The sequence below is a fragment of the Piliocolobus tephrosceles genome, chromosome 15, assembly GCF_002776525.5.
Source record: "Piliocolobus tephrosceles isolate RC106 chromosome 15, ASM277652v3, whole genome shotgun sequence".
NCBI lineage: Eukaryota > Metazoa > Chordata > Mammalia > Primates > Cercopithecidae > Piliocolobus > Piliocolobus tephrosceles.
Genome location: NC_045448.1, coordinates 91,731,530 through 91,758,272, shown reverse-complemented (window position 1 = coordinate 91,758,272; position 26,743 = coordinate 91,731,530). Strand labels below are relative to the sequence as shown.

At 39.7% G+C, this 26,743-nt stretch overlaps 1 gene segment (V, D, J or C); it reads left to right on the top strand.

The window, feature by feature from the left end:
* Positions 1 to 26,743, top strand: part of LOC111534338 — a 783,107-nt gene that overhangs the window by 106,268 nt on the left and 650,096 nt on the right. Inside the window, 2 exon segments of the V gene segment in view lie at positions 8,715 to 8,807; positions 9,171 to 9,480. Of these exon segments, the coding sequence occupies positions 8,759 to 8,807; positions 9,171 to 9,480 (359 nt within the window).

Below are 26,743 nucleotides of genomic sequence, written 5' to 3'. Positions count from 1 at the left end.
GACTTTTCTACACATATTCATGTGTGAGAACACGCATCGAACCAGAAGTACGTTGATTTCACTTCCGCAATCAGCAGTGTGGAGACTAAAGATAGTACAATTAAAATTACATTCTTTTTTTTTTTATTATACTTTAAGTTCTAGGGTACATGTGCATAATGTGCAGGTTTGTTACATATGTATACATGTACCATGTTGGTGTGCTGCACCCATCAACTCGTCAGCACCCATCAATTCATCATTTATATCAGGTATAACTCCCCAATGCAATCCCTCCCCCCTTCCCCCTCCCCATGATAGGCCCCAGTGTGTGATGTTCCCCTTCCCGAGTCCAAGTGAGCTCATTGTTCAGTTCCCACCTATGAGTGAGAACATGCGGTGTTTGGTTTTCTCTTCTTGTGATAGTTTGCTAAGAATGATGGTTTCCAGCTGCATCCATGTCCCTACAAAGGACGCAAACTCATCCTTTTTTATGGCTGCATAGTATTCCATGGTGTATATGTGCCACATTTTCTTAATCCAGTCTGTCACTGATGGACATTTGGGTTGATTCCAAGTCTTTGCTATTGTGAATAGTGCCGCAATAAACATAAGTGTGCATGTGTCTTTGTAGTGGCATAATTTATAATCCTTTGGGTATATACCCAGTAGTGGGATGGCTGGGTCATATGGTACATCTAGTTCTAGATCCTTGAGGAATCGCCATACTGTTTTCCATAATGGTTGAACTAGTTTACAATCCCACCAACAGTGTAAAAGTGTTCCTATTTCTCCACATCCTCTCCAACACCTGTTGTTTCCTGATTTTTTAATGATTGCCATTCTAACTGGTGTGAGATGGTATCTCATTGTGGTTTTGATTTGCATTTCTCTGATGGCCAGTGATGATGAGCATTTTTTCATGTGTCTGTTGGCTGTATGAATGTCTTCTTTTGAGAAATGTCTGTTCATATCCTTTCCCCACTTTTTGATGGGGTTGTTTGTTTTTTTTCTTGTATATTTGTTTGAGTTCTTTGTAGATTCTGGAAATTAGCCCTTTGTCAGATGAGTAGATTGCAAAAATTTTCTCCCATTCTGTAGGTTGCCTGTTCACTCTGATGGTAGTTTCTTTTGCTGTGCAGAAGCTCTTTAGTTTAATGAGATCCCATTTGTCAATTTTGGCTTTTGCTGCCGTTGCTTTTGGTGTTTTAGACATGAAGTCCTTGCCCATGCCTATGTCCTGAATGGTACTACCTAGATTTTCTTCTAGGGTTTTTATGGTATTAGGTCTAACATTTAAGTCTCTAATCCATCTTGAATTAATCTTCGTATAAGGAGTAAGGAAAGGATCCAGTTTCAGCTTTCTACTTATGGCTAGCCAATTTTCCCAGCACCATTTATTACATAGGGAATCCTTTCCCCATTTCTTGTTTTTGTCAGGTTTGTCAAAGATCAGATGGTTGTAGATGTGTGGCATTATTTCTGAAGGCTCCGTTCTGTTCCATTGGTCTATATCTCTGTTTTGGTACCAGTACCATGCTGTTTTGGTTACTGTAGCCTTGTAGTATAGTTTGAAGTCAGGTAGCGTGACGCCTCCGGCTTTGTCCTTTTGACTTAGGATTGTCTTGGCAATGCGGGCTCTTTTTTGGTTCCATATGAACTTTAAAGCAGTTTTTTCCAATTCGGTGAAGAAACTCATTGGTAGCTTGATGGGGATGGCATTGAATCTATAAATAACCTTGGGCAGTATAGCCATTTTCATGATATTGATTCTTCCTATCCATGAGCATGGTATGTTCTTCCATTTGTTTGTGTCCTCTTATACACCAGTAACAGACAAGCAGAGAGCCAAATCAGGAATGAACTTCCATTCACAATTGCTTCAAAGAGAATAAAATACCTAGGAATCCAACTTACAAGGGATGTAAAGGACCTCTTCAAGGAGAACTACAAACCACTGCTCAGTGAAATCAAAGAGGACACAAACAAATGAAAATTACATTCTTAACCCCAAAGTCCAAAAACAAAGAACAGACAGTTTACAGAAAAGAGTTTGTAAAGCACAGAATGACAGGTCTACAGAAGGTATTCACAAGTGAGAAAACACATCTAGCCAAAATTCTCGGGATTTCACCATCAAAAACACCACTTTGGAGCTTGGAGATGCTGTCCCTGCACAGTGTGATGGCCTTAAACACAAACCTCAGAGGAAGTTCAGCCTCTCAGTGTGGCAGGAGCTGCTGTGGTGCCAGGGGATGTGTCTCCAGCAGTTGGAGTCAGGTGGACTCAGGGAGATGACTGGAAAGCCTTTGAGGAAGGAAGAGGCTGTGAGGCCTCAGTCACAGACACAGGCTTGTCGTCTGTGTAAACAGGGCCAGGGTCCTCCAGGATGCCTTACAGAGCCTCCTCCTTCCTCCACACTTAGGGCGCTCAAGCCCCACTGACACTCCAGGGTTGGCTGCCACATCCTCCCTGGAGCAGCCCCTAAAGTTCCCTGCTGTTCTCATGGCTATAGGGATGCTCAGTCATGTCACTGTAAGGGGACCCTAGCGTGTCCTGTCCTCACCTGTTGCCACTGATGACCTTCACGGCACTTCTCCATGCCTATGCCTACAGATCACACTCTCACCACTATCAGGAGGATGGACGGTGACCCGCACTCCATGATGTTTGGCTTATGAGTAAGTCGGGACTCAAGATAGTCTCATGTTTGTGAAACTTATAATAATATCACATAGGAATCCTATTTTGACATTCCCTGACTCCTCATCCTCTCTGAGCAGTTACTCACTCTGCCCATCTACTCTAAGACTTTCTTCTTGTACAGCTGCTCATGGTGTTTTCATTTGGAGACTGATAGGACTCTATTGGTGGAATACTAGATGTGTGCTTGTCACATCCTCACATTTCTAAGAATAAAAGACCGTTCTATGGAGTAACATTTGTTCTTTGCTTCCTAGTTTTTCAGGATTACATTTCCAGTGATTGATGTGAAAACTTCTTTGCTAAAATGCATTCATTTTGCTATAAATTAACTGCATTTTTTGCATCTCATAAATTTGGATATGCGATGTTTATTTTCTGATCAAAGTACTTTGTAATTTCCATTTTTGTTGCTTCTTTGCCCCAAACTACATTTAGTGGTACTTTACTTATTTTCCAAGTATTTAGATTCTTTTGGCAAATTTTTAAAAAATTAAATTAGAATTTCAGTGGCCTTATGGGTACGAGTGGTTTTTGGTTGCAGTGATGAATTGTGTAGTAGTGAACTCTGGGCCTTAGTCACTCATCACCAGAATAGTGTACCTTGTGCCCAATAGGTAATTTTTCATCCCTCCTCTTCCCACCAACCCCCTTCTGATAACTTTCTCTTTCTGATTTCTTACACAATCCCCTCAGTTATGTATAATTTATTTTTTATGATTCAATCAACTTGATTTTATTGAAATATCTTGTTGCCCAAAATATTATGTATCATTAGCCAATGTTTTGAAAGATCATGTAATCGGCTGTGGTTTGGTGGAGTGTTCTCTAAGTATCAGTGTTGTCCAGATGGTTGATAGCGTTGTTCAAGTCGCCTGTATCCCCACTGGCCCATGGAGCTGGACTGTTTGCACTTCAACCCACACCTGCTGCAGACCCCTTTTCTACCCTTGGTCTCACTCACTACTGCAGAATTTCATGTCACCTCGTGGGCCAAAGCTGTATGCCATGGAGTAGAATATGTAGCCTCCAGAAACCAAAAAAGTCCTATTTGTGGCTTCCTTGTTTGAAAGACAAGGACACACATTACAAACACTGGAGTAAAATAAATATTCCTGTAATTCTGAACTCTGATTCGCTCTGTCTTTATGTTACATGCCTTACAATGGCCTTATTCTGTGTCTGCACTGGCCCAGGGAGCTGAGCTGTTTGCAATTCAACCTTGACCTGCTGCAGAGCCCTTTTCTACCCTGAGTCCCACTCGTGACTGGCAGAATTCCATGTCACCTGGTGGGCCAAACCTGTATTTCAAGGGGTAGAATGTGCAGCCTCCAGAAACGAAAAAAATCCTATTTGTGAGTTCCTTGTTTGAAAGACAAAAACACACATTAAAAACACTGGAATAAAATCAATACTCCCTTAATCCTGAACTCTGGTGCGCTCCGTCTTTATGTTAAACGCATTACAATGACCTTATTAATGGGAACACCATTTAATGGCATTTGATGGCAGTTGTAGAGATGAATGCCCATATTCAAGGTGCAGGGCAATGCCAGCCAGGGGAAATCAGCCTCCCAACCACAGCCACGATATGCCTAGGCAGCCACAAAGAGTTCCCAAGTCATTTTCTGATCATTTACCTGGTCGTGGTGCAGTATCTGGACTTGCTCTCTCATGAGGAGGGTCTAGAATTTAACATTGTGATGTCCTTGATACTGTTGCACCAACTTTCATCTGGTCTTTCTGTCAGCCACTCACAAGGGCACTCAAGTCAAATTCTCTGAAGATATGACTGTCTTTTTCAAATTCTAGAGAAAAGGTTGATTTTAGATTTGCTTAGCAAATTAAATATTTTAATGCCATTAATATGGTCTTTAAATGGTATCCTTCTCTCAGTCTCTCTGCAAATGTTAACCTGGGGCAAATTTCATAATAGGTTTCTCTTTATTTTCATTTTCCTCTACAATTTCTGAGTAAGATGACCTACTCAGAGAAAACCTATGAAGTAAGTTTTAACCCAAAACAAAATCATTATTTTGAAATTGAATACCATCACAAGCCAGAGACAAAAAATATTGCTCTTGCTTTATGGCTTACTTAGGATTATTATTGACTCGTATTTCCTTTAATCTTCCATAAAGTCGACAGGTGTCTTCCTTTTATTTTGCGTTATATGATTAATTGTTGCAAAAACAGTTTTCTTTCGGTAACAGATTTGTATACCCTCTTATTTTCAGTTTTAATTTTCACCTAGGGCTGCTAGGATTCCAGAATATCAAAGAAACCATTTTCTAGGGGAGGATGTTTCTAATTTACTAGGGTAAGCTATTAAATATGAGTGAGATCCGGCTAAATCAGTGTCGAGCAAGAGATTATGCCTCTAGTCCTTTGTTAAACATGATAATTTTATTCCTGACATCTCCTGGGAAGTCAGAATTTATTTCTTTTTATTACTGATCCTTCTTTCTTTTTTTTGTTTGTTTGTTTGGTTTTTTTGTTTGTTTGTTTGCTAGTAGATATTTTAGAAGAGTTAATATCTTGAAGTTTTCCAATGTAAGGGCAATTGGCTCCTCATAGAGCATTTACACTTCGGTGATTCTTAGTTCCTGCCCAAGTATGATAATAAAGTTCACCACCGTGATGTGAGCCCCTCTGCTTCTACAAGGCAGAGAATCAGCATTTCCAGTTGTTGATGCGGATACTACGTTATTCTTGTATTATTATTAAGACATGGAATGGCACTAAATTATTAATTCAGCTAGTGTTTCTTTCCTTTTCCGAACTCTTGATTTTTTAACAGGAGATGAAAGAGAGGTTAAACGAGAATTTCAGTTGATATTAGAAACCAGTTTAAGTTGTTTAACTTGATCTCTGATTTTTCTTGAGTGTCTGAAATTTCCTTGTTAAAAATTCAAATATTTTATTGGTTCTTGAAACTATTTAATGTGAAATAAGAAGCTATGAATGTGAGAATTCTCAAATTATGATCTCATTTTTCCTGCAGGTAAGCTATCTTACTTAAATTAAAATTTAAAATGTATTTTCTCTTTTCTTTTTGGTGTATTTATACAAATTCTCAGTGATGTATAAATGAGCCAAACATGGCCTGTGTGCCCTCGCCCTTCTGCTATTTATTTCTAAACTTCAGGCTTATTTCTCTGTGGCCTGTGCCAAATTCAAATTGTACCATCCAGTCACTTCAAAAACAGCCCAAACAATTAGCTTCTTAGGCATTCGGAAAACCTCACATACATATGAAAGTAATTGATACTCCCCCAGTTAGGAAAATCCTCATCCACTTCTGCCCTGGGAGCTCTCTAACCCAGAGACTCCCCAGTGTGCAGCTGTGTGGCATCCCCTAGACACAAAAGCCCCTTCTCCAGTAAATCCCCATCTCCACCTTCTGAGAAGCAGCCCTGGCACTTTAGCCTCTGGCCAGACTCCTGCTGTGAGGGACTTTTCCCTGTAAACCCATCAAAACTTCACCCAATAAGAGTCACCTGTGCTACTGCCCCCCTGTGGACTTCTACTTTTTCTTGACCAGAACCCAAACTAGCCAAACCCCCCTCAAACAGGAAGACACTTTCCTTCCCACAAACACTGACTCCAGCATAATGGACCCAACAATTCTACTTCCAACACTGTCTTGACAAGTCTAAAAATTAATACTCTTGATTCCGATTTTATGGACCCCCAAATGACAGCATCGGGCAAATGGGATGCAACTAAAATTAATCCCACCCATATCAGCCGCTCCTCATTCAGGTGACCATGCTCCAGATCAGAGACAGAGGCCTGCTCCCCCGCTAGATCCGAATGGAGGCTGTTCTTACACCTTCCAATCTGTGTCCACTGTGGAGCACCCAGCTTACTCTCATATCGAATAAGCCTTGGGATAACATGTTAACATACAGAGAGACAAATTTCTGTTCTGAATTAGGAATATTATTCTTCAAGTTAATATAGGTAATTTCAAAGCCCCTTTATACTAAAAAAGAATGTTTACAACATTTTACATTTTACACATATGTATATTTATCACATATTGTGTGATAAAATAGCTAATCACAGTGATAGACTTTTTAGTGATGTATCATTTCCATTGAAAATTGCAATACTGTCTTAAATTCAAGCATCTTAAAGAATGCTTTGTAAAAATAGCATTTTAAAGAACTGACTTTGTGTAAAACAAAACATGACAGATTTTTATTATTATTCATTTTCCTGTAAATCAAATGTTTATATTAAATAACAAATAGAACTAATTCTTCATTGAACACCTTTCTGGAGTAATTCCTCAAAACTAGCAATAAGATGGCTATGGTATTAGGGTCCTTATATTTTGTATATTTTTTCCTTTCCAATTCTGCTGCTTCTGACTCTTTTTACTGTGTGATTAATTAGGAGTCTGATATTCGTAAGACCAGGAACCTGATTAGAATTGGTCAATATGAAAATAAGAAAAGTGAAATACACAAATTTATAAAATGTGAAAAAAGGGTTAAATAATTAAATAGTTCTATATGAGATATTTATTCTAATTCTGCCTCTTAGCTACAGTTTGATATCATTGACCCAGATTATTATCATGGAGTTCACCAAGTAAACATCAATACTGTTTTTACTTAATTATCTTTTTCAACCCTGTACACAAATATTATTTGGTACATTTCTCAGAAGGTATTCTGAACAAGATTTCTTTTGGAATCTTACCTAGAAAGGCATTTGTTTGTTCGTGTTCTTTGGCAATATGACTTTGTGTTAAATTACCTAACACTACATAGTAATACATAGTAATTTTTTAATTGTTTACCTGCCCACAGTTTTTTTCTGAACTATGTCTATCCTTGTGAAGGGATTTGATGTAGGTACCACTTTTCAGGAGCAGTTCAACAAAATGTTAAGCACGTCTCTGAAAAATGAAGAATAGTTCAGTTGTTTCCCTATCTAATGATCAGCCGTGTGGTAGATTGACATTACTGAGCTGTGACCATTTTCACATGGAAGCCCGGGAAAATGGCAGTTATAGGTAAAGTTTATGCTAAGACATAAAACTGTGGATCCAGTTCTTGCTCTTCTTACACAGGGTATCTCCATTTGAACTGCGAGTTCAGGGCTACAGCTGCACCACATCCAGGCTGCGGAGACTCAGGATTCACTCAGAGTTGACAAGAACCTGGAAGCTCTGACAGGACCCGATTCCTCATGACCAAGAAGACCGTGTGGGAAGAGTTTCCCTGAACAGCACACAAAAAAACATAATGCAAAGTTATTTCTTGTTTGTTCTGTATCATTATCCTAGGAAATTCTTCTCTTAATAAATCCCTCTGATTAATCTCACATATGTGACATAATTATGATGAGACATATACCAGATTGCTATAATTGGTCACCATCAATTTTTTATTCACTGCCTGAGGCATGGAATTCTTTCCTCTTACTTAAGTTGCACTATGTGCTTTCTAAATGCAAGAGACACATATCATTCTCCAGGTAAAGGCCTTCGAGAGAGCACTCTTATGTAGATAAATCACCAGGTACCAGGGGAAGGCAGATTCTAACATTTGCATCTGACGTTTTTGAACAGTTATCCTGGTTACAGCAGATTCCAGATAACTCTTGAGCTGAGGGAAGTCTCCCTTTTTATTTGCAAACACACTGCCCTGCAGTGCTTGTGAGAAAGCAAGCTCTTTCCTTGGCGAGAGCCAAGCAGGATGGCATTCACCTCCCAGAGATTCATCCTAAATACACATTTTTACATTGTCATGATCTTGGTGCTCTCTCAGAGTGGCACACCTATGTGTCTTTGTTCATGATCCAAATTTCACAGTTAGATCTTCTTTCCATGACTACAGGCAAAATGGACTTTAGCTCTATTTGTTTTTCTCCAAGGCACATTTTATATGACATTGCTCACAAGAAAGATCTGCTCCAACCACTGGCTCTTTCCACCTCACTACACCCACCAGGGGATTTGCATATTGTTTCCTGGGGAGAACCTTCCCTTGCAGTCAGATAAAAGCTCAGCTCTAACTTTGCAGTGACAGATCAGAACTGCTCAGTTCACCTTCTCAAGATGAGGTTCCCTGCTCAGCTCTTGGGACTGTTAATGCTCTGGGTCCCTGGTAAGGACAGAAGGAGAGAAGGGAGGAGAATGGGGTGAGAGGTTGTGCTCTTGGGGGCTCCGCAGGCTCTCAAGTTCATTCAAACCGTATGTTAAGGAGTATGTTCTAACTTTCAGGGAAGGGGATTTATACTTTTTCCTATGAATAATTAGAAACCATCTCAAAAGAACAATGACCAGTGCTCTAAGATCTTTGAAAATAAAAAAGTTCTTTGTGCTTATTTTAGTATATTTTAGAAAGTTTTATTTATGATATGAATAAAATTTGAAAAGAGATTAATCATAAATTGATATCATAAGAGAATTCATGAAAGTTGCTCATAATATTTGTACCTAATCTTGCACTTCTTTCTCATTGTTTTAGGATCCAGTGGGGATATTGTGATGACCCAGACTCCACTCTCCCTGCCAGTCACCCCTGGAGAGCCGGCCTCCATCTCCTGCAGGTCTAGTCAGAGCCTCCTGCATAGTGATGGAAACACCTATTTGTATTGGTACCTGCAGAAGCCAGGGCAGCCTCCACGGCTCCTAATCTATAGAGTTTCAAACCGGTTCTCTGGAGTGCCAGACAGGTTCAGTGGCAGTGGATCAGGCACAGATTTCACGCTGAAAATCAGCCGGGTGGAGGCTGAGGATGTCGGGGTTTATTACTGCATGCAAGCTTTACAAACTCCTCCCACACTGATACAGCCCTTAACAGAAACCTCCCTGTTTGGATGGCCCAGCTGCCCACATGTGCTGCTTGTCTGGGGAGCAGCTCAGCAGGGTCGCTGAGTCTGCAGAGAGGAGGCTGTTGGAGAACTCAGGGCAGAGCTTGCTGCTGAGGACTCTGGCCCATGAGAGCCTCAACTGTGCCTCAGTGTCACATGGCAGCGCTCAATCAGCTGTTACAGCCTGGGGATGGCATCAACAGTAGAACTATCCAGATGTTTCAAGTGTCCTAGAAGCAAACAGCTATGATGAAGGGAGAGCGAATGAAAGTTCATCCTCACCCTCCCTGTCTGGCCCACATGTGTCAAATACTCATAGTCGGCTGAACAACCAGACAATGGAAGCAAGTTAGTGTTACCTCAAGTGGAATATGTTTTGGAAATAAACAGTTTGAAATTGGGTTTACTCAAGTTAATATGTGGTATTATGGGGAAAGTATTATTTTCTCACTTTCTGAATGTACTATCTCTTTTATCATTTAACTAAACTGCCCTTTTCATTAACATGTTGGAGAACGCATTCTATGCAAGCTGTCCTCAGGGGAGTATGGCTAAGAATAGTCAGTAAATATGTATAATTGACTATTCATAGACTTTGTAGACCCACTGCATATATAAAATCCTCACGTCAAACATCTTAAATTTGATTCAATTACCATTTACCCAGTGAAAAGGAAGTTCTTGCAATTACAAAAGTGAACTCTGAAAATAAAAAAGCATAAACTGGAAGATGGAGAACATAAAGTTACTTCATTTGCTACAAGATAAATGCAGAATGAATACAATATGTCAGTAATTAGGCTGTTGTTGTATTTCCCTGATGTGAATTGTAGGATATCAGGCCTGTCAACTTATTCAATTACTGAAAAGCCTTTCAAGTGTGGACACTTGTTACTTTCAGGAGTATCTGGAATAATCTACTGTAGAGAAGCTACTACAAATTACATTAAAAAAGAAAAAGGTGGCTATTTTTCATGATGGGTGACTAAATGTAGCCAGGAAGAGCTGCTCCCACTGAGAGAAACCAGACTGTCAAGTGGACCAGTGCACTCCAGACAGATCTTTGGGAAGAAGACTTTTAAAGTGGAAACAGGGAGGACACATCCTGGGCTGGAAGGGGAGGAAGCTGGAACTCTGTGCGGGGTTTCTGAATACCAGGACTCCTTCCTGGCCCTTAGTGGCCCTTAGGGAAAGGGTAAGTGAAACAGGCATGGAGCGTCCCACACTTGCCATAGAACTCCATAATCCTAGCTCTGGAAAAACCTATGACCCCCACAGACATTTGAGTTGGCAGGTAGAACGCCCTGTAGACTGGGCAGAGAGAGAACTTCAGTCCTGCATAAAGCACAGAGGGTTTGGAGTGGGAGAGGCTGCAGTGGAGCATGGCTATGGGCACGAGACCCCGAAGGCTCACAATATTCCTCGAGGCAGCTTTAGCATCTGTGAGCTGCGGGACCTGGAGAAAGCCAGGCTGTCTTGTCTGAAGAAGGGGCCAGTCTGATCTGAAAGCCCCTCTGTCTCCCTGTGTCAATTTCTGACTGCATCTGCTTGTGTGCAGTCTCAGTTGTCCCACCAAAATACTTGTCAGCAGCCACCACCACCGCTCTTTTGCCAGCAGCTCCTGCCTTCCCATTGGACTACTTTTGCAGATGGAGCACTACTGGTGTGCATCCACTCACAGCGTTCCCCCACCTGAATGCAGTCACGTCAGCCTACCCTGATCACCACTCTGAAAGGCATGTGTGACTGGACTTTCACTGCCTTGTTGGTGTGAACTTGTACATGGCCTCCCACCGCCACACAGCTGATGCACACTCATCCTTGGCACCCACCACAGTACACTTCCTCGCAGCCCCCCTGACACCTTGCCACAGCACTTTTGCCAGCAGCCCCCACTGAAGTGTTGTTGCCAGCAGACTGACAGCATCTCAGATGTCCAAAACAGCAGGTGCTTTACCTCAAGGAGTCAGAGAAGAAAACTGTGGGCCTGGTCCCAGCCCCCTAGGGTTAGAGCACACAGCACAGGAGTACTTGAGCTGAGCCTTGTCCCACTGAAAGTATCTAGAAATGTAGCCAATCAACTAAACCCAACTAATACCACAAGCAAACCTTAAGAACAAAAAAGGATATAAAAGCAAAAAGCCCCATCCAAGTAACAGCAACTTCAAGTTTAAAGGAAGGTCAGCCCACACAGATGAGAAGGAACAGTGCAAGAATACTGGCAACTCCAAAAGCCAGAATGTCTTCTTACTTCCAAACAACTGCACTAGATCCCCACCAATAGTTCTTAACCAGATTGAAATGGCTGAAATGACAGACATAGAAGTCAAAATCTTGGCAGTAAGGAAACTTAATAAGATACAAGAGAAGGTTAAAATTCAATCCATGGAAAGCAGTATAATGAAGCAAGAGTTGAAAGATGACATAGCCGTACTAGGAAGAACCAAAATTAATTTCTGGAAGTGAAAAATGTATTGTAGAAATTCACAATGCATTTGAAAACATTAAAGATAGAATGCACCAAGCTGAGGAAAGAATCTCAGTGCTCAAAGACTGCACCTTTGAATCAATGAGGGAGACAAAAATGAAGAAGGGATAAAAACTGAACAAAACCTCTGAGAAGTATGGAGTTATGCATAGAGATCAACTCTATGGCTCACTGGCATTCCTTAAAGAGATGGAGAGAGAACAGATAATTTGGAGAACATATTTGACAATATTGTCAACACAAATTTCCTCAACTTCACCAAAGAGGTTGATACGCAAATGCAGGAAATACAGAGAACCCTGTGGGATATTATAAAAGGTGACTATCCACAAGACTCATAGTCATCAGATTCTCCAAGGTCAATGCAATAGAAAAAAATCTTAAAAACAGCTAGAAAGAAAGGGTAGGCCATGTACAAAGGGAACTTCATCAAGCTGACAGTGGACCTTTCAGCAGAAACCTTACAAGCCAGAAGATACGGGGGCATATATAAAGCATCCTTAAAGAAAAGAAATTCTAATAAAAAATGTTATATTCAGCCAAACTAAACTTCACAAATGAAGGTTTTAAAAATCCTTTTCATACGAGCAAATGCTAAGGAAATATGTTAACACCAGACATGCCTTACAAGAGGTTATTAAGGGAGTGCTAAACTTGCAAATAAAAGACCAGTACCTGCCACCACAAAAACATACTTATGTATATAGAACACTGACACTATAAAGCAACTATACAATCAGATCTACCAAACAATCAGCTAACAACATGATGACAGGATGAAACCTTCACATATCAATATTGACCTTGAATGGAAATGGGCTAAATGCCCCAGTTAAAAGACACAGAGTAGAAGATTAGATTGAATAAAGAAGCACGACCCCACTGTTTGCTATCTTCAAGAGACCAAACTTACATTCAATGACACTCATATGTTCAAAGTAATGGGTTGAAGAAATATCTACCAAGCAAGTGGAACACAAAATAGAGCAGTGATAGCTATTCTTATTTCAGACAAAACAGACATTAAACCAATAACAATGAAAAGGGACAAAAAGGGCATTACATAATGATAATGAGTTCAATTCAATAAGAATACTCAACTATCCTAAATATATAGGCACCCAACACTGGAGAATCCTGATCCATGAACCAAGTTCTTAGAGCCCTATGAAGAAACTTAGACAACCACATAATAAGAGCGGGAGCTTTCAATATGCCACTGACAGTTTTAACACATCAAGGCTGAAAACTAAGAAACATATTCAGGACATAAACTGAATGCTTGACCCAACGGATCTAACAGACATCTACAGAATACTTCACTCATTGACAACAGAATATAGAATTCTTTTCATCTGCACACAGCGCATAGTCTAACATCAATCACATGCTCAGTCATAAAGCAATTCTTAACAAATTCAAAATACAGCTTAAGCGTAACAACCACTCTCTCAGAACATAGCACAATAAAAATAGATATCAATATAAAGAAGATCTCTCAAAACCAAACAATTACGTGGACATTATGCTCCTGAATCACTTTTGGGTAAAGAATGTAATTAAGGCAAGATTAAAAAATAATGTGAAATAAATAAAAACAAAACAAAACACAACAGAGTCTCTTGGACACAGCTAAAGCAGGGCTAACAGGATAATTTATAGTGTTAAACACCTACTTCAAGTACTTAGAAAAAACTCAACCTAAGAACCTAACAGCACACCTAGAAAAAACAGAAAAACAACAGTAAACCAAGCCCAAAGCTAACAGAATTAAAAAAAATTCAGATCTAAGCTGAATGAAATTGAGACATAAAAGTCCATGTAAAACATCAACAAAAACAAATATTGGCTCTTTGAAAGAATAAACAAGATTGATAGATTGTTAGTTAGATTAGTAAAGAAAAAAAGAGAAGACTCAAGTAACCACAACCAGAAATGACAAAGTAGACATTACCACTGACCCCACAGAAGTCCTAAAAACCCTCAGGGACTATTATGAACACCTCTATGCACACAAACTAGAAAACCTAGAAGAAATGGATTGATTCTGGGAAACACACAACCCTTCAAGACTGAACTAAGAAGAAATTGAAATACTAAACAGGCCAATAATGAGTTCAGAAATTGAATCAGTAAAAAACAAAACAAAAAATAACTATTAACCAGAAAAAGCCCTGAAGTGGACAAATTCATGGCCAAATTTTACAAGACATACAAATAAGAGCTGGTACCAATACTACTGAAATTCTTCCAAATACTAAGAAGCGGAAACTCCTCCTTAATTCATTGTATAAGGCTGGCATCATTGTGATACAAAATCATGGCAGGGACACAATGGGAAAATAAAAGTTTGGACCAATATTCCTGATGAACAGAGATGCAAAAATCCTCAACAAAATAGTAACAAACCAAATTTTGCAGCACAACAGAAAGCTAATCCATCATGACCAAGTCAGCTTTATCCCTGGAACGCAAGTTTGGTTCAACATACACAAATCAATAACTGTGATTCATTACATAAACAAAACTAAAAACAAAAACCACACACTCATCTCAAAAGATGTAGACAAGCCTTTTTATAAATTCAACAACACTTCATGTTAAAAGCCCTCAACAAATAAGACACTGAAGTAACAAAACTCTTATTATCAAAATAGTAAGAGCACAGCCAACATCGTACTGAATAGGTAAAAGCTGTAAGGATTCCCCTTGAGAATCAGAACAAGACAAGGATGTCCACTGTCACCACTCCTATTTCACATAGTACTGGAAGTCCTATCCAAAACAGTGAATTAGAACAAGGAATAAAATGCATTCAAATAGGAAGAGAAGAAGTCAAACTATCTTTGCAGATGATATGATTCTACACCTAGAAAAATGCATAGTCTCTGCCCAAAGGCTTCTGGAACTAATAAACAACTTAACTAAAGGTACAACTTAAGCAGCATTTCAGGATACAAAATGTATAAAATATAACTAATGTATAAAACTTAGTAGCAATTTCTCAGCCTTCTCTGGGACTTGTGGGTGGAGAGCTTTCCAACCTGTCAAGTGGTAGAACTAGAGCATGGCAGCATTTTTGGTAGCCACATGGCAGGATGATCAGTTACATTGCTTATTCTAAACATTGGTTCTTTTAAAAACTTTTTTTTTTACTCAAAGAAAGGAATAGTATAAATTATTAACAATGAACATAAATTCAGAGTGTTGATGTAGGATCAAATATCCAGATTTTATTTTTAATCTTAATCCTTAGCATTTCTGTGGTTTCTCCAGCTTAGCTGAGTTCTGGTTATTTTGGATCTTTTCTGCTTTTCTAAGTTACTGAGTCATTTTTACCACACAATACAGTTTGCGTGTATGGCTGGGAAAACATGTATTGCTCTAGATTGACCATTTTAAGTCATTTTAAAGAAAGTGAGTTCATAGATGTTGCCTTTTAACTCATAGTCAACTTCATTCTTCCAAAGAGAAATGTGTGATTTACATTTACTTGCTATAATTTTGCAGTTAGGAGATCTTTGTGGGCATTATTCTAACTAATATGTAGACACTTACATGGAAATTTTTGGACATAATATTAAATGAGTGGTATCTGTGAAATTGGTTCCATCAGGTGGCTTCACTAATTGTTTTTCTATAGTTGTATATGGACCGCATTAAAAAAAACACATTTGCCTTTATGCTAGGTTGTAAAAAATTATCCTACAATGGATAAGACATGTTTTTTCTGTCCTATGTTAGATTTTCTTAGCATTTTGTATTTATGTGTTGTCAGTTTGTGATTTTTAAACCAGAATTTGGTTTAAGAAATGGTTGCAATATATATGAGAAATAGTTTGGTGTTCACCTTATGAAAATAAAGGATTGTAAGTAAGGTTTCCTGTGCACCTTATACCAGAGTTCAGTATAATACACTACTTTCTGTTTTCAGACAGATAAATCATAATTGCATCGCCTGTAAGATCTATGTCATAAACCACATTCTTGACAACTAAAATAAAAATTACTAGCATTTCTATATATCAACAACATTCAAGCTGAGAGCCAAGTCAAGAAAGAAATTCTATATACAATAGCCACAGAAATTATTTTAAAAAACTAGGAATTCAGTCAACCAAGAATGGATGAAAGGTCTCTACAATAAGAACTGCAATACACTGCTACAAGAAAGCAGATATTACACAAACAAATTGGGAAACATTCCATGGTCAAAGGTAGGAAGACTCAATATTGTCAAAATGGCCATACCACCCAGAGCAATTTACAGATTCAATGCTATACCTATCAAACTAGAAAGACATTTTTAACAGAATTAGAAAAAAAGTATTCTAAATTTCACGTGGAACAAGAAAAAAACCAAAATAACAACAACAACAACAAAAAAAAAAATCCTAAGCAAAAAGAACAATGCCAGAGGCATCACACTATCTGACTTCAAACTAGATTATAAAGACATAGTAACCAAGACAGCATGACACTGGTACAAAAACAGATATGCAGACCAATGGGACAGATTAGAGAATGCAGAAATAAAGCCAGATAACTACAGCCATCTGACCTTTGATAAAGTTGACAAAAAAGCAATAGGGGAAGGGAATCCCTATTCAATAAATGGTGCTGGGAAAACTGGCTAGCCATATGCAGAAGATAGAAACTGGACCCATTTCTTATACCATATAAAAAATATCAACTCAAAACAGATTAAAGACTTAAATGTGAAACCTAAAACTAAAAAAACCCTAGAAGGAAACCTAGGAAATACCATTCTAGACATAGGCCCTGGCAAATATTTCATGACAGAGACACCAAAAGCAATTGCAACAAAAACCAAAATTGACAAATGGAGCTTAATTAAAGAGCATCTGCATAGCAAAATAAACTATCAACAGAGTAAACAGACAACTACAGAATGGGAGAAAATATTCGCAACTATACATCTGACCAAGGTCTGCTATCCATAATCTGTAAGGAACTTTAACAAATCACCAAGTAAAGAAACCAACAATTGTATTAAAAATTGGTCAAAAAACATGACCAGACACTTCTCAAAGAAGACATACATGTGGATTTTGAGCATATAGAAATGTTCAGCATCATTAATCATCACAGAAATGCAAATCAAAACCACAATAAGATACCACATCACACTAGACAGAATGTCTATTATTAAAACGTCAAAAATAACAAATGTTGGTGAGAGTTCAGAAAAAAGGCAACACTTATACACTGCTGTTGGAAATGTAAAATAGTTTAGCCACTGTGGAAAGGAGTTTGGAGATTTCTCAAAGAAGTGTCTTAAAACAGAGCCACCATTCAACCCAACAATCCCATTACTAGGTGTATAGCCAAAAGAATAAAAATTGCCCCACCAAAAAGACACAGGCACTCATATGCTCATTGCAACGCTATTCACAATAGCACAGACATGCAACCTACATGCCCATCAACAAGGGATTGGATAAAGAAAATGTGGTAAGTCTCAGGATACAAAATGAATGTGCAAAATTCACAAGCATTCCTAGACACCAATAACAGACAAACAGAGAGCCAAATCATGAGGGAACTCCCAGTCACAATTGCTTCAAAGAGAAGAAAATACCTAGGAATCCAACTTAAAAGGGATGAGAAGGATCTCTTCAGGGAGAACTACAAACCACTGCTCAATGAAATAAAAGAGGACACAAACAAATGGAAGAACATTCCATGCTCATGGATAGGAAGAATCAATATCGTGAAAATGGCCATACTGCCCAAGGTAATTTATAGATTCAATGCCATCCCCATCAAGCTACCAATGATTTTCTTCACAGAATTGGAAAAAAACTACTTTAAAGTTCATATGGAACCAAAAGCAGCCTGCATTGCCAAGACAATCCTAAGCCAAAAGAACAAAACTGGAGGCATCATGCTACCTGACTTCAAACTATACTACAACACTACAGTAAGAAAAACAGCATGGTACTGGTACTAAAACAGAGGTACAGATGAATGGAACAGAATAGAGCTCTCAGAAATAATACCACACATCTACAACCATCTGAGTTTTTACAAAACTGACAAAAACATGAAATGGGGAAAGGAGTCCCTATTTAATAAATGGTGCTAGGAAAACTGGCTAGCCATATGTAGAAAGCTGAAACTGGATCCCTTCCTTACATCTTATACAAAAATAAATTCAAGATGGATTAAAGACTTAAATGTTAGACCTAACACCATAAAAACCCTAGAAGAAAACCTAGGCAATACCGTTCAGGCCATAGGCATGGGCAAGGACTTCATGACTAAAACACCAAAAGCAATGGCAACCAAAGCCAAAATTGACAAATGGGATCTAATTCAACTAAAGAGCTTCTTCACAGCAAATGAAACTACCATCAGAGTGAACAGGCAACCTACAGAATGGGAGAAAATTTTTGCAAACTACTCATCTGACAAAGGGCTAATATCCATAATCTACAAAGAACTTACACAAATTTACAAGAAAAAAAATCAAACAACCCCATTAAAAAGTGGGCAAAGGATATGAACAGACACTTCTCAAAAGAAGACATTTATGCAGCCAACAGACCCAAAAAATGCTTATCATCACTGGCCATCAGAGAAAGGCAAAGCAAAACCACTATGAGATGCCATCTCAAACCAGTTAGAATGATGATCATTAAAAAGTCAGGAAACAGCAGGTGCTGGAGAGGATGTGGAGAAATAGGAACGCTTTTATAGTGTTAGTGGGACTGTAAACTAGTCCAATCATTGTGGAAGACAGTGTGGAGATTCCTCAAGGATCTAAAACTAGAAATACCATTTGATCCAGCCATCCCATTACTGGGCATATACCCAAAGGATTATAGATCATGCTGCTATAAAGACACATGCTCATGTTTTTTTTATTGCAGCACTATTCAAAATAACAAAGGCTTGGAACCAAACCAAATGTCCATCAATGATAGACTAGATTAAGAAAATGTGGCACATATACACCATGGAATACTATGCAGCCATAAAAAACGATGAGTCCATGCCCTTTGTAGGGACATGGATGAAGCTGGAAATCATCATTCTGAGCATGCTATCGCAAGGGCAGAAAACCAAACACCGCATGTTCTCACTCATAGGTGGGAATTGAACAATGAGAACCCTTGGACACAGGGTAGGGAACATCACACACCAGGGCCTGTCGTGGGGTGGCGGCAGTGGGGAGGGATAGCATTAGGAGATATACCTAATATAAATGATGAGTTAACGGGTGCAGCACACCAACATGGCACATGTGTACATATGTTACAAACCTGCACTTTGTGCACATGTACCATAGGACTTAGAGTATAATAATGAGAAAAAGAAAAAAAAAAAAAAAAGAAAATGTGATACACTACCATGAAAAAATATGAAATACTGTCCTTTGCATCAACATGTATGCAGCTGGAGGCCATTATTCTAAACGAATTAAAACAGGAACATAAAACCAAATACCACATGCAAGTGGGAGCTAAACATTGAGTACACATGGACATAATGATGGGAACAATAAACACTTGGGCCTACTTGAAGAGGGAGGGTAGGAGGAGAATGAGGGTCAAAAGATTACCTATTGGGTACAACACTCACTATACAGGTGATGAAATCATTTGTAAACCAAACCCCAGTGACACTCAATTTACCCGTGTAACAATCCTGCACATTTACTCCCTGAAACTAGAATAAAAGTTGAGAAAAGTAAAACAAGACAAATGCAGAATTACATGAAGGATTTCTTTCTCTCACAAATTTTAAGAATTTTAAAAATATTTAAACTAAGCACTATTTTAGAGATGATGAATTTTGTTCTATGTTTTCATAAGAAAAGGTTTCATACAATACAAAAACACATTATTTTTACATAGACCATCATTTCCTCAAAAAGAATATGAATCCTATTATATTTTAGTTATAAAGGCACAGAAAATTCATGCTTTTCATAAATTTCACTTAAAATAGTGCTTTAAGATTATATTACATTGAAAAATGAGTCATATCTGTTACATGTCATAACAATGTGTGGAAGACACATTGAACAATAGAACAAGAAGTTGTTGCTTCAGGCTAAAGGTATACAATACACTTTAAATGACTGTATATTCCAAGATAATGGATTCCATGGATAGGGTAACTTAAATTCCAATGTGCCATTTCTGTTAGGTTTAAAAGATTTCTGGCAAAATGTATATAGAAGTCAAGCAGACCAGAGCCCTCAAATTAAGAAACATAACACACTCAGCATGTTATTTAAAAAACTAATTAATACATGCACTATGAAACTTAGATGTTATTACATAATGCAGGGAGAGAAAAGAAACTGCAAGTAGCAAGAGCAGGAGCTAAGCAATGCTATAGTCGTCTTTAGCTCTCATGTGATTGACAGCATCTATGTGATTGACATCAACTTTGAGTTTCTGAGTTTAGTGTGATTCAGGGGATACAGCTTAAACCCACTCAAAGTGGTGAGACATTAAAATAACATGTTTTAAAAATAAACAAAAATACAACATACATATTTCTGACATTTCAAGGGGCTATAGTCTCAAAACAGAATGGTCAAAAATAAAGATTCCAAAAACTGAAAGAGGTTACAAGGGGAATCAGAAGATAATGAAGTTGGCTGTTACAAAGAATCTTCAACATACAGCAGACCAAATGTGACAAGGTTTCTCTGTCTGTGCCATGTCAGTGCAGAGGCAGGCAGGTGGCTTTTGTGGTGTCGGTGCCTCTGCTCCATGAGGTCACTCAGGCAGGCAGGAGGCACAACCACCCTCAGCACAAAGCTTCCCTCCTTCCTCACAGTCACTGCCCCCATGCCCATTCCTCAGCAGCATGAACTGGAACTGAGTGAAGAGAAATGTTTTCTCCTTAAAGATTGAACAAAATGCATGCTTTTCATTAGTGACAAATGTTATTTTGCCTTAAGCACACAATTGAGAAATTTTCCATTTAGTGGTTCTGCTGGTAAACCCACATTTGTTTGTTTTCATCTGAAAATGTATTTACATGATTCTTGAAAATAATTTTTTGACTATCAAATTATATTTGTGACACCGTATTTGAAATTGCTAGCTACCATTCGATAATTACTGCTAAAAAGTTATTTGAAAAAAAACCAGGGCTCTATGATTCTAACTCTTCTTCTTTGAAAGAAACGCATCTTTTTTTATTCCTACAGATGCCTTTTAATCGCTTCAATTGGCCTTATTTTTGTACAATTTAATGTATTAATTTTTATGTATGATTTATGATACGTTTGTTTATTTTCATTATCACAAAATAAAAAAACCTGAGAGGTTGCTATGTTGAAGCCTGACACTAGATGGCAAAAAAGTTCCACAAAAGAGACCATACCGTGATTTTAGAAATACAGGGAATGTAAGGGTGACAGTGTCCTATTGTCAACAAGGAGCCCCCAAGTTTGGAATGGGATCTCATGTGTGACTTGGAGCACGTGGGAGGAGCTGTCAGTGTGCTGAGGTGTGAGGAAACCCCCTCTGTTTTCTGTGCTCTGAAACTGGAAGCAGGACTTTGCCCCCTCACTGCCTTGGCTGTGTCCATCTGCTATGAACCGAATTGTGTTCCCAAATTCATATTGGAGCTCTAATCCCCAAAGTGGCTGTAGGAAGCAACTGAGGTTATAAGAAGGTAATTGAGGTTAGCTGGGGCCATAAGGGTGAGGTCCTGATCCAGTAGGATTAGTGTTCGTAGAAGAACAGAACCAGAGAGCTCCCCTTTTTTTCCTCTTTCTCTAACCTTCGCTCTGCCCCACTTGCCTGACTATGGAAAGGCCATGTGAAAGCATGGTAAGAAGGTGGTATCTGCAAATCAGGAAGAATGCCCTTAGCAGAAAGTGAACCCTGCTAGACGTTGATCTTGGAGTTTTGGGCACTAGAAATGTGAACATAAATGTCTACGGTTTAAGCTGTTTTGCCCAGAGTACTTTGGGGTGGCAGTGCAAGGATATTAATCTACTGTCCCCATTCTGTCTTAGCAGGATCAGCCTCAGGAGGCCCTTATGGACATGGGGACCCAGCTTTGCTCCTCTTACTCCTGCTGTTCAGACTCTTTTGTGAGGAGGGAGGCCTCCGGCTTCATCCTCAGAGTGTTTGCATTATACAGAATTGCTTCTGTGAAGATGAGGTTGTTAGCCTGTTTTGTTTTCTGAACGGAATTTCATCAACCAGAATGAACTACTTGCTTGGTATTCATATTGGGGGATGCTCACATTCGTCCCTCATTTAGATGCCATTGGGGACATTTGTGGACCTCATCTCCAGTCTCCTCAGTGTGTCTCAGCAGAGAGGGTCACTGTCGCCTACAGAGCTCACCCATAGTATTAACTGTGTCCTAGACTAGCACCAGGAGACATGAGGCTCAGCCCTGAGCTTTTGCTGGCTCATGCAGCCCCCTGGACACGATATCTTCCTGGGTCAGGGGCAGAGAGTTCAGACAGATGTCACCCTGGCCATCAGCAGCTGAGCTGCCTTCATGGCACCCCATTGTGAACCGAGTCCCAGCAGCGCTTGAGCCATGAAAGCTGGGCAGAGACATCCCACATAACCCCAGTGAGAGGGGAGGCTGCCAATGGCCCGTGGGGTGGATATGTCCTGTGACCATGCAGCCACTGAGCCATGTGCACTGCCCTGTCTGACAGAGTCCATCAGGGAGTGACTCTCCAAGCTGTGTCATGGGGATGAAGCATTCCTCCACTTGGTGTCCAGACCCACTAACCATCTCCTCTGCACTTGCAGCTGTGTGTTCCCCAGACCCCCAGAGTCACTGCATGTCCCCATCAATGGGCGGGTCACTGCTCCAACCAGTATGAACATATTGGTGGGTTCTGGGCTTCCTGACCCTCAGGCTCCATAGGGGAAAAGGGGACATGAGGTGCACCCAGTGGTGCTTTTAAAATGTTCAGGCTCAAGTCATCCGATTTAAAATCATACATTATATCTATAAAATTAAATTAATTTCTCTATCAATATACATATCATTTTGATTTATACTATAGATACATTGCATATACACATATATCCATATGATTGATATCTATTATATACATTTAATAAAGTTTACATAATACATACATATATGTTATTCACTTAACAAGTACTCCATTTATTTCCAAGAAGAGCAGAGTCTGCCTGAGTGAAGACTCTGGGGACATTTGCTGACCATTCCATTTTAGTTCTAGCAGGATCCTTGGCCCATGAGGACCTATGAGGACAGAGATTAGGACAGCTGGCCCTGGGATCTCAAGCTTAGCATTAAGGCCCTCGTCTTTGAGGCCTTTACTCTGGCTGTGGGCTCTGGGCTTTGTGTAGCATCTGTAGATGTGTGAGTAGTTTTCGTCCATGAAGATCCTGCCAGGCAGACCTGTGATCAGGGCCTGTGGTTCTTCTTAGGTCCTCAGCCCCATGGTTTAGGAGACTGTCTGCTTCTTCCACAGTCTAGGGCCAGAGACAGGCAGCTCTTGGGCAATGCAAGCTTGACCTTAGTCCTGACTTGAGGACCTTATTCTAAATCTCTTTTCTCCTGTTCCTGTACCTGAATGCCTTCCCTGGCCCTCAATGCGTAGGACACATTTCCAGAACTGTGAAATCTAACACTGTCATCTGGAAGATTAGCAATCTGACTTTCCTGTCATCCTCAGCGCCTGACTTGTTTAGGAAAAGAATTTAGCAGTATCTCTCCTACTTGTACGTCCTTTTATAGGCTCTCTGCAAGAAGAAAAATACGGCTGTTTTTGCCTGACTCTGCAGACAGTCAGACCTTATGATCGTCTTCCCTTGTTCCCTAAAAGTCACTTTTATGCTGTTCTTTTTCAAGGTGCACTGATTTCATATCGTTCGAACACACATGTTTTGCAATCTATTTGTACAGTTAACACAATTATCACAGTGGTCCTGAGGTGATGTACATGCTCAGTTTACAAAGATAACAGGATTAAGAGATTAAAGACAGGCATAAGAAATTATAAAAGTATTATTTGGGAACTGATAAATGTCCACGAAATTTTCATAGTTCATGTTCCTATGCTGTGGCTCCAGCCGGTCCCTCTGTTTGGGGTCCCTGACTTCCTGCAATACTTTGAGACTTTTACTCTGGCTGTGGGCTCTGAGCTTTGTGTAGCATCTGTAGACATGTGAGCAGTTTTCATCCATCATGCCCCTGCCAGGCAGACCTGTGAGCAGGGCCTGTGGTTCTTCCTAGGTCCTCAGCCGCATGGTTCAGGAGAGCAACTGCTTCTTCCACAGCCCAGGGCCAGAGACAGGCAGCTCTTGGGCAATGCAAGCTTGACCTCAGTCCTAGCTTGAGAACCCTATTTTAAATCTCCTTTCTGCTATTCCTGTACCTGAATGCCTTGCCTGGCCCCAAATGCAGAGGACACATTTCCACCGTTGTGAAATCTAACATTGTCATCTGGAAGATTAGAAATTTGACTTTCTTGTCATCCTCATGGCCTGGCTTGTTCCAACCTCCACCACGTATAAAAGCCCATATGATCTCTCCCCGCCCCCATATAATTTAACTTAGACACATAGTGCAATGTACATGTTGCAAAGTTGTTGGTTCTTACATAGCAGCTATTTTCCCCTCCCTTGATGTATAGGACATCAGCTCTGTTCTGCTGTGTAGGAAAAGGACAATGAGTTTCTCCCAGCATAGGACAAGACCGGGGATTAAGGGTACATGAGATCACCTCCACAACGAGATTAAGGAGAGTGAAGGGTGAGCTAGGCTTTTTAGAAAGATTATGATGCCTCATAAAAGGAGTAAGGTGAAGAGTATTTTTTTTATAAATTTTGCTCCATTCATGTCTCCATCTCCATTTCTCTTTTGATGTCTTGAGCATTGAACAGTTCCTTGTGCTTCTTAATTCTATCGTCCTCCAAGATAATAGAAACAGAATTGTGGTTAAGAAACAGACACAACATTTGGAGAAGACATAGTGTCTGGGGTTTGTATGCATCTCCTCAACACCAAAATGGTGTTTCAAATTTCCGCTCCTTCTCACTGTTTTTGTTTTGCTTGTTCATATATTTATTTTTCACATCTAATAACTGTATTAAAGTATTCAGAATTTATGATCTTTGATATATCAGGACTGATGCATCAGTTTCATTTTTAAATGTCAATAATTATAATACAAACAAAAGTATTTGCTTAATTTAGGTTAAAATTAATTTGTCAAAAATATGTGGAGATGTGCACACTTTTTAAAATTTGGGGAGGCCTCTGGGTAGCAATATTTTGAAACCTTAAGGACTCCATTTGGCTAAAGGTAAAACGATAGGCTCTGTTAATTCTTCAGTGAGTTTGTATCTTGTTTCTATTGGAAATAGCCCCCAAACCCAAAGTAAAGAGGCCCCACTGAGACCAAATATTTTAACATCATCCTCCCTCAAGTGTTTTGAAGTTTTCATAGCGGCTACGGCCATCCCATAGGAGGGTCACGCAGTTATGCAGGCCAGTTGAGTGATATTTCTTGTTCTCAAAATGGACATTTGAAAAACTTGAACGCAGTCTGAAAATGTAGAGCACTTGTGGGTGTCATTGTCACTGCCGAAATGGTCAGAATTCCTCTTACCACTCAAAATGGCTTTGGCCTCCTAGAACACTAAACTAGAACTGAGCTGAGTTCTAAGGTCCTGGGAAAGTGTCCAGCGGGAAGAGTTGCCTATTCAAGAGGTTTGAAGTGCTCCAGGGCACAGACTTGTCTCTTTCAACACATGCACACCTGAACCAACTCAACCTGGTTATCCTCACTACCCTGTGTTCCGCATCTGAAAAAAAAAGAAGGGAGGCACTGAGCTTATTGAGCTTGAGAATCCTTAGGCTGCCTGAGGTGCAGGAGCTGGAGTCACACGTGGTTGGCAAGAGATGCAGAAGCCCAGCTGAGCAGGAAATCAATGGGAACTGGGAGAGAAAGGGAAACACACAAAGTCCTTTTTTGGATAATGGAGATCTCCAAGCTTTTATTGAAGGTCATATTTCTCCATTGTCTTCCCACTCCACCACCAATGAGGAGGTGAATTGATTTCTGTTCAAATATGCTTTTGGAAAGGAGAGGAAGTTGAGAATCCTTATGACATTCACCCGTCACCCAGAGGATCCTCATGTTCCACTTCAAAAACCTGAGGACCAGATAATCACCAGAAATGACCTCTGCACACCTTTATCCTGTTCATTAAATTATTGAGCTCCCACTGTGCTATGTGGGTACCCGAGTTACCTGAGGAATGAAGAACAAGATGGCACAGTCCCAGCTCTCAGGGAGACGGAAGAGGAGGAAGGAGGAAGCAGGAACACAAGCAGTTAGTTATAATGCGAAGTGGAACAAGAGGCATACACACCGCCAGGCATTTTTAGGGGGCTCAGAAAAGGGGCCTCTTTCCAGTCCTTATGAACCAGCAGGCCTATCTGTGGGATATTTCCTTCTTTCCTATTGTGAGAGGATTCCTGACACCAAGAAGGAGCACCAAATTTACCAGCCATTCCAGGTGGTGATTCAATTTTGTAATCAAACCATTCAGACGTAAAGCTCAGAATCACCAGATTCTCCTTGCAGATCCCACCCATGTCTCTGGGTCCTTCTCAGGGCCCGAAGAAGGAAGCCTTTCCAGTGAATGCTTCTCTGTAGCATTGTCTCTGTATGCAATAGACAAGTTTGAGGAAATCCTGTTTTCCAGTGGAGAAGTGAAGTTCCTTTCAGCT